The 9,615-nt window shown below is 37.5% G+C and overlaps 1 protein-coding gene across 2 annotated transcripts; it reads left to right on the forward strand.

The window, feature by feature from the left end:
• The first annotated feature begins 853 nt into the window (after window positions 1–853).
• LOC104217410 (polyadenylation and cleavage factor homolog 4) lies at window positions 854–9,615 on the forward strand. 2 transcript variants are annotated; one of them, XR_011400825.1, is made up of 8 exons: window positions 854–1,572; window positions 3,239–3,340; window positions 3,678–3,932; window positions 4,690–4,806; window positions 4,910–5,314; window positions 5,974–7,872; window positions 8,715–8,762; window positions 8,938–9,615. XR_011400825.1 is itself a non-coding variant. In XM_009767647.1 (7 exons), the coding sequence occupies exons 1-6, from the start codon at window positions 1,231–1,233 to the stop codon at window positions 7,858–7,860; spliced, it is 3,108 nt and encodes a 1,035-aa protein (XP_009765949.1). In that variant the 5' UTR covers window positions 854–1,230; the 3' UTR covers window positions 7,861–7,872; window positions 8,715–9,615. The 2 variants fall into 2 exon arrangements, 1 of the variants encoding a protein (XP_009765949.1); XM_009767647.1 differs by having other exon boundaries at window positions 8,715–9,615.

A 9,615-nucleotide genomic window follows, 5' to 3' on the forward strand; every position in this document is an offset into this window, starting at 1 on the left:
ATATATATAATACAATACAATACAATATAGTACGATACGATACATTACGAAGCGATGCATAACAACCATCCAAACAAGCTGTAAATATTATTACTATATTTTAGTTTGTTTGTAGAACAATATGCATAACAAATATCATTAATAGTATTTTATCTGCAATATTCTCGAAGGGAAGATTCTATGAATTTGTTTGGGAATACAAAAGGTATTGGGCATTTCCAATAGACTAGATACATTAAGTAATTATCAAATTAAAAGCAGTGAAAAATACTATAAAAATAAAAATGACCGAAAGAGTTTCAATTGGATTGTTATATGATTTTGGTTGGGAATATAAAAAATATTTCACAAGTTTCAAAAAGTATTTCATACGATACATTGCATTTTATATTTTCATATAAAGTGTAGTAGAAAATTAAAGGCTCAATTTACTATGAGATCTTTTTGCCTTTTGGTACAAAAATATTATGAGAGTGATGTTTAAATGGAGGGCAAAAAGGTCAATTAATTTTTAATGGATATTTTGATCTTTTAATTTTGTACTTTAGGCTTCAAACTTATAATATAATATGATATGATGTTTTGATCTTGTTTGTATTTTGGGCTTCACGCTTATAATATAGTATGATGATTATTATTTTAAATTTTATAATTTAAAATATATTTAGATATTTATATAATTAAATATTATATTTTATTAAGAATAAAATTAAAAATTAAAATATTTTTAAATATAAAAAGGTGATAATATATATATATATATTTTTTTTTACAGATTAAAAAGAAATTATGCCACCATAAATTGATACATAATGGAGTATATACCGCTATCCTCCCCGAGCCCGACCCGTATATAAAAGAGCGAGCTACAATACACTTCTTCTCAAATCAATCAAAAACCCTATCTCCCTTTTCAATTTCCAGCTCCTCCCCCTTCCCAATATCCCGCAGTCGAAGCTCACAACTCTCAAACTGTTGTTCAATTTCTGTATTTTTTTCATTTATCTGTATTGCTGATTTGATTCATTTATCTCCGTGTATGTAAAACAAAGATCAGATTTAGTCCTTTAGATTGTCGTTATACATGAAATATACATGAAATTAGCTGTAATAAGTGATAGATTCTTTAGTTTAGATTTGCGTTTTTCCAATTTTGATTGTAATCCATGTAAATTAGTCCGAATTTGGGGTTAGGTTTTTCTGTTTTTATTTGGGGAAATTGATAAAGTGATGGAGATGGAGGGTTCTCGTAGACCATTTGATAGATCAAGATTAGAGCCAGGACCTAAGAAACCAAGATTAACCGAAGCTGGAACCGAGCGGAGCAGCTCAAATGGGTCGAGCTTCATTTCTCAACGGGCTGCTGCTTCGAATTCGAGGAACAGCGATTCGATTCGTGGGCCTTATCAACAGCAGCAACAGCATCAGGAGCTAGTGAGCCAGTATAAGACTGCTTTAGCTGAACTGACATTTAATTCGAAGCCCATTATTACGAATTTGACCATTATTGCTGGTGAGAATTTGCAGTCTGCTAAGGCGATCGCTGCTACTATCTGCAACAACATTATTGAGGTGATAATTCCGGTTTTTAAATGTTACTGGTATCAATGTTGTTAATCTTGTTCAATTTTACTTAGATTTCTGATTCATTAGATTAGTGCAGCTGGTGTAATCTGAGTGTTATATCTGGAAATAGAGTAACAATTTTGTAAAGGATATCTTGGTTATTGAGAAATTTGGTTACTTTACAAAATTAAATGGTTGCTTTGCTGTGGTGAATGAGATGTCTTGATTATACTTTAGCTATTAGAATTGTCCACTGAAATTTCTCCGAAAAACTATGGTTTGTGAAACAATTCCAATGTGCAGTCGCAGTTTTTCCACATCATTAATGAGAATGATTATGTGAGCCATTGGGGAAAAACTAAGATCTCAAAAGCATTGTATTGCTTCAATTAAAAATGACTCATGCAGTTGCTATTCACGGAAGGTTAATGTCTGGCCAATACAGACTCTTTTCATATTTCTTTATAGTTTCAAAAAGGCCAACTCTAACTTTGCTATATTTTGAATGGTGAAGGGATGATCCAATTTCTTGATTGTAAAGCAGTTCATGACATATACTTGTCTGGTGATTGAATTTGTCGGAATCACGTGTATTAACATAATTCGGCTATTCAGTATCCTCAAGGTCCAGTAGCGTCCATTTGTAGTCAGATGAAGGATGTATCATGTTTTTCTTATTCTATTTCTGCATATTTTAGTGTCATGTCAAGTTCAAGACACACGCTGTTAAGCTGAATCTTGCTTTCTGCAGTTACGCTATTTTGGATGTTAGATAAATTGATCTTGAGCCTTGGCTTTTGCGATAAGCAGACATCAGAGGTCTGGCAACCCCTTGGTTTTTCTTGTCAAATAACTTACCCGTATTGTGCTTGTTTGACAAGTGGATGTCTGTGATTCAAAAAAGAAAATTGCGGCTAATTCCAAAGTGAGAGGGAAATTACATTCATACTATGTGATATTCATATCTATATCCATTTAAATTATTTATGTCCAAATTAAAATCTGAATGAAGTTTCAGATGCTTTTGTTTTTTGTTTAACAGGATAAAGGAAAGATCTCCCTTCACCCCTCATTGAAATTCTTCCATCTTTTAATCTGAATGCTTTGGTATTCTGCACACAGCACAATACGTAATTACACTGTGATAAAATGAACGATGTCCATGATATACTTGTTTTATTGTATCAGCGATGCGATTCAGGTAGAATTGATGTTTTGTCTAGATTGTATTTCAATGTTGCTTGTATATAGAGATGGTGAAATGAATGTGTGCAAGTGCAAGCGGATTTGATTTTCCATGTAACATGATAAGATCTCCGTTCCCTTAACTGAGCTGGTTTATTCTATACTCAAATTGTTCACCAGCTTGGTCAAAAATGATTTCGATATTGATACTTCTGGCCCAGTTTACTATTCAGTTTGTCTGCTGAATATTTAAGTAATACTTCTACGGCCCAGTTTATCATTCAGTTTGTCTGCTGAATATTTAAGTAAGTGTTCCAGAGCTGTAGTTATGGTGCTTATAGTCTTTGCTTTGCTGCTTTGACTAATGCTTCTGTCTCTTTTACTTAGAATTTTTGTTTATTCCTTTGTCCTCTGGCATACAGTTTGCACCAATGAGTGTCAATGGCTTTTGCAAACTCATTCTAATGTAGCATGGAAATCATCGCAGGTTCCTACTGAGCAAAAGCTGCCATCTCTATACCTTTTGGACAGTATTGTGAAGAACATTGGGCGGGATTATATTAAGTATTTTGCCGGCAAGCTACCCGAGGTCAGATTTGGATTTATATGTAGTTTGTCGTGATCATGTTTCTTCTCAACCTTTGCATTTTCTCATGTGCTTCCTCTTTCCTGAGGAAAAAGAAACTCTGTAACATACTCTTATCAGTTATTTACTACTTTATTAAAAAAAAAACTTTCCTCAGTTTTTTTAACACTGTGAATGTGACACCCATCTGACTGGTTGATGATGTGGAGCACTGTGAAGTCCTATCTTACCTTGAGTAGTCAGTTGTTGTTGGTTTACTGTTGCTAGTTGAGGAAGATAGCTGCATCATTGCAAGCTACTACATAATTAATCATTATTGGTTTTCTTTCATGTGTTTCAGGTTTTCTGCAAAGCTTATAGACAGGTTGAACCTTCGGTACATCCTGGGATGCGGCATCTTTTTGGAACTTGGAAAGGAGTATTTCCCGCTCAACAACTCCAATTAATTGAGAAGGAGCTCGGATTTACAACTGGTGTCAATGGCTCTTCATCAGGGACATCTAGGCCTGATCCCCAGGCTCAACGACCTGCACATAGCATTCATGTAAATCCCAAATATCTGGAGGCAAGGCAACGCCTACAGCAATCAACCAGGGTCAGTAGAGTAGCCATCTTTGGTGGTCTCGTTTGAATCTATTTTCTTGAGTACCTTATGCAGTGCTGCTACTAAGTCACATTTCCCAATTTTCATCATTTCAAATACTGAGTTTATCCCAGTCTTGCTGATCTGTTAGATGAGCTTCTGCCAGCTGGAGATTTAAAACAGCGTTCTCTTAATAGTTAATACAAACACATGTAGTGCTGCCCTTTGTTTAAGCTTGGTTGTGGTTTGGGGAGGACTAATTAGTGATATTATGAACTATTGACTGCTTATTACTAGAACGAGGATACTAATAAAACTTGAATGGTCCCACTATCATAGACTTCTCAAAAATGGGTGAATCCTCAATGTAATGGTTTATGACACGACCTGCCATGTCTACTTGTTCTCAGGAATTAGTAGTACTGTTGCCTATTTTTGTCCTGATGTTCTTGGTCCTTCTCTTGAGCAGGCTTGAGCCACTTCATCTAAAAGCACCTGTTAGAGAAGGACGTTTGTATTCTTTTAATTATAGTACAACATGCCGCCTCACTTGTGGTCTTGATTTTTCTTTTCTTCGGTCATTCTTACGGAAATATTTTGTTGATGGGTGATGGTGGGACTTGAACTTTGAACTTGCTGTATTGAATTATGCGGACCACCTCATTTAGGACTTAAACTGTTATAGAAGAAACACTTCTATTTATTCATTGTAAAGCATATCTCCTGCAAAATACTCTTATCTTATTCAGTGTTCTTTGTTATGGTGAAGACAAAAGGAGCAGTTAGTGACATCAGCAGCACTCTTAATGTAAACGAGAACGTAGAGAGACCGGAGATAACAACCAGTGTTAGCTCTGGAAGATCATGGATTGATCCTTCTGTTAAGGTAGTGGTGTGGAATATGTTTAACTATGAAACATCTACAGATATGCATGCTTGAATTTTATCAGATTAAGGAATCTAAGTCATTTAGTATTGCAATATTGCAGCGTGCTCAGAAAGAAAAGTTGAACGAGCATGTTCCTGAGAAGAGTATCACTGCAGCATATGGAGATTCGGATTATGGTTCTGATCTGTCCAGGCGTTCTGCCTTTGGAGTAGGAAGAGGAGGTGAGAGATTTAAGGAACAGGGGTTCGATAAACCTTGGTATGATTCTGGGACTGGTAAAATATTGAGCCAAAGAAGCGGCTTGGACATTAAGCATGGGTTCCAAAGTATATCCCAAAAATCTGCAACCTCTGATGCACATCCACAACTGATACAGTCCTTGCCAAATAGAACCAGTACTTTGACTGATAGGAGCTGGAAGAATTCTGAGGAAGAGGAGTACATGTGGGATGATGTAAACAGTGCAGCTAAAGACCGGTGGGCATCTGAGGATTCAGATAAATCTGTAAGAGAAAATGCTTAACCAATATTTATTCAAAGTGTTAGTACTGGATTTTTCCCCCCTAAAAGAATTACATGAGCTTTGCCTACTGTAGTAGTAGTTCTGGACGGATAATCCACATTAATATGAAAATCTGGTAATAGTTTCCTTAAAGTTAATAATGTCAAATCCATTAGCTTCGTCCGATAAGTTTAGCTTTTCTTCAATCTAAATTGTTTGTTTCTAATGCTTGTAAAATCAAGAACCACTTTTGCTTTTGATAGAAAATACTGTCTGAGCACCAACTTCTAGCCCTTCTGCATGGATGAGCATATTCTCCTACTCCTAGCTGCTACTCCCCTTCCTCTCTAAAACTTTTTTTTCTTGAAATCTGAAAGCCCCATTTGCAACTTTGTCTACCATACCGATCTATTTGTCATTGAAACTATTAGCTTGCTTTAAGATGGCTTAATTAATGCCAAAGTCATTTCCTAGTAGTAATAGGTTACCAATATGCTTAAACTAGTTGAAGGCATTTCTTTGTTAAATTGATGATTTAAATACTTTTGGCTATTGTTAAATGAGGAAGTCTCATATTTGCTGGTCGAAGCTACTTTTTGTGAATATAAAATGTCCCTATGCCGTTTTGACTGACTGATCTTATTATTTTCCTGAATCTGCAGGACCTAGAAAATCAACTGAGGAGACCACAAAGCATAAGGGAGGTCGTATTAAGGGCTGATAGTGAAGCCTCAGCTGATTCTCTTTCAGGCGACGAGCGAGGCCAAACGTCTTTTGGGAATCAAAATTCAGCAATGTATTCGAGGGATTCACATGCTTTAGATGGAGCTAGGCATTCATCTTCTCTTCGAAGTGCTCCAGTTCATCCAGAAGGCTATCAAACTTCTTTCAGTTCGTTGTCAAAAGCTGCAAATTCAATAGGTAGGACATCTTTCAAGTCACAGACAGGTTCAGTCCATGTTGGAGCGCCAAATTTTGTGCCAATGAATGCAACTTTAGAGTCCAGGGGATCCATAGTGCAACAGCGAGAAACTCTCAGAGCTGCCTCTCCCTCTGCTCACTCGCCAATGCATCAGCATCCTCCATCCCCATCAGTCATAACAAGCAACACTAATCAAATAGTTAACAGTCTCGGTGAGCAGTACCAGCCGCAGACCACTTCTCGTTCTGATCCAAGAATATCCCAATTCTCAAGGAGGTCAAATCTTGATCCTCGTAACCAGTTTTCCCAGGAATCTCTGGCAATGCCATCTCGGAATGCTGTTTCAGTTAATTCACAAAGACAACAGCCTCCAAATTTGCAGAGTGCTTCTACCTTGGCCTCCTCTCTTCAGTTGAGGCATGATGTTCAGCAGGAAAGCCTGGAATCTGAATATTCTGGTCAAACCCAGAATTCAGCAGTTCCTCAGATTTCAGGTTTTCCTAATCCCTCTAGCACTAGCAGTTTGTTGGCTGCTGTTTTGAAGAGTGGAATTATTGGTAGTAAATCAAGTTCAGGTACAACACCGAGTTCTCTTGATAAGGGTGCTCTGTCATCCCAAGCCAGTGCACAGCCTCCTTTACCAAGTGGTCTTCCTCCCGCCCAGTTTTCCCCAGCTGGGCCCAGGATTCCACCGGCCTCTATCTCTAGTCTGTCGTTGGACAAAAATGCTTCAAGCACTCCAAATTATAACTCCCAGAGAAATGTAGAACAGCCACCATTGCCATCTGGGCCACCTCCAACTCTTGTAGAGAGTGCATCACTGCAGCCTTTGAATGCACCAAATACTGCTTCTAATCCCCTGTCAAGCATTTTGAGTACGTTGGTAGCGAAGGGGTTGATATCTGCATCAAAGAAGGAGTCCCCTACTTATACTCCTTCGGATACACCCCCTCAAACGCAGAACCATATTCCACCAGCAAGCTCCATGTCAACTCCTGCTTTATCTGCTCCAATATCCTCATCCATTCCTTTCTTGGCTCCGAAGGCCGAGATTTCTCTCTCAAAACCTGCTGCTAAAACCCCTGATGCCTTACTTCGGTCCACCAAAGAAGAGGCAAAAAGTCTCATTGGGCTTGCGTTTAAGCCAGATGTGATTCGGAAGTCCCATCCTGATGTGATCGGTGAACTTCTTGATGACGTTCCACATCAGTGTGGCATATGCGGTTTTGGACTTAAACTCCAAGAGAAACTGGATAGACACTTGGAGTGGCACGCATTGAGAAATCCAGATGTCAAACTGTTGAATAATTCAAGAAAGTGGTATTTAAATTCTGGAGAATGGATTGCTGGATTTGGTTGCCTCCCTTGTGATAAATCCAAAGGGACAACCGGAGGTTCTAATGAAACATCAGAATGTACCGAGGCCATGGTTCCTGCAGATGAAAGTCAATGTGTATGTGTTTTGTGTGGTGAGCTTTTTGAAGACTTCTACAATGAAGAAAGTGACAAATGGATGTTCAAAGGTGCTGTTTACATGAGTATTCCAGGTGAAGGTGGTATTCAGGGTCCGATAGTCCACAAGAACTGTATTTCAGAAAGTTCTTGTCAAGAGTTGGGACTTGCCTAGGATATTAAATTGGTAAGTGGTATGATGTTTTAGGGCAGGCGCCCATAGAGGTTGGTTTCTGTTATGAATGATCTCCCCTGCTTATAGATTGTAGATGTAATTCCTGGCGGAAATTGTTTGTCTTTTATTTTTTCAATGCTTTTTTATGCATCATTGCATTTGCCGTACCTCTCATAGATAAACCTGAATTTAGATGTTTTAAATACTTCACTAGATACTAATGATTAAAGGAAGTTTTGCATGTGGGCATGCTGGTTTCTACTGTTAAATGGGTGGCATCTGTTTTTCATAGTTAAGAATCTGCCATCAATACTTATCGGAAAACAAAAATTTGGTATTTTTCGTTTAAATTATTCCCCAAAAATCTATTTTTACCTGACTTTGGTCCTTCAAGTGTCTGAAATATAAACAAAATTTTGCTTCTCTTTCTTTTTTCTTCGCATTCCCTTGTTGGCACCTATAGTAAAAAACTGGATTTGGTTATCTGACAGCCTTTGTTTAGGAGGTCCATTTTAGTATGAGAGAGCACCTTTTAGAGTTTTTAAATTTTCTAAGTGCTTTTAGTCTAAATTGATCTTGGACTGGCAATAAAATGGTTAGACAAGTTATGCTGCCTGTGAAAGTCGGAACTTGAAACTTGTGGACTGGCAATAAAATGGAGGAAGCTTAAGTTTAGAAAAGTGAACTAGTGATACATTCTGATCTTTCTTGAACTTGACTACTTGCTTAGATATTTCAATCTTGCCATCCTTGATGGTTTGTACGGTATTTATACATTGCTTTCAGTTACTTCATCCATTAGTAGCAATTACTGACTTGTATTCTATCATATTGTCCGTGGTTTCATTTCTCAGGAATTGGATGCTTGATGTTTGTTCTATTAATCGAAGATATCCAGCCAGGTTCATTTTGAATTACTTGTATTGGTTATACATCTTCTTGTTAAGCCTCTTCTATGCTTTCCTTTGAAATGATGAAATGAAAATTCTAGATGCTAGAACAGTTTTCGCATCACATATTCCACAATTGATTGACATTTTCTGTTCTGTTACATCGTCATCAGTGAGTGTGTTTCAGTTTCAGCTACTGATGCTATTGAACAAAAATCATCCAGCTGCATTTCTGTTCAAGATCCAACTCAACCTTGCCAAAGCAAGCTTCTGAGTGTATCACTTTGTTATCTTAAGGCTTTATTTTGGTTTGCTCAAGTACATTAAAGCACTAGAATTTGTTACTGATTACCTAGCCTCCGTAGCCTTGTCCCTTTTTCAGTTGTCAGATATTTGGCTATAATTGCAATCGTTGTTGGTCTTAGATGATGGATATTTCCAGATCCGATTGAAGGTTTTGGTTTGTCAGTATGTAAGTTCATTGCCTACATGTGTTTTGCAAGTCCTTATTTTTGTCTCGTCTAAGAAAATAGGTGGTTCTTGAAGCTGTGGACCGTCTCTGTTCAGCTTGTTGCTTCTCAAACCGATGAGGATCTTTACTGACACAATTTCTGTGGTATTGTCCATCGTGAAATTTTACTGTGATGAACACCAAATCCTCATTTTACTTGCTCATACTGCATATTAGATGGCGTGGTTGAGCGGTTGTTTTCTATCATCGGCATTCATGTTGCCAATTGCTTGTAGCAGGGGAGGGTAGTATGTACGCAGACCTTACCACTAATGCTTGTAACAGTATTTTCCTTTTTTTCCGTCTTAAATGTTGTTGAATCATTTTGCTATTATATGCCGGGGATAACTGTGA

The sequence above is a fragment of the Nicotiana sylvestris genome, chromosome 7 (assembly GCF_000393655.2).
Source record: "Nicotiana sylvestris chromosome 7, ASM39365v2, whole genome shotgun sequence".
Lineage (NCBI taxonomy): Eukaryota > Viridiplantae > Streptophyta > Magnoliopsida > Solanales > Solanaceae > Nicotiana > Nicotiana sylvestris.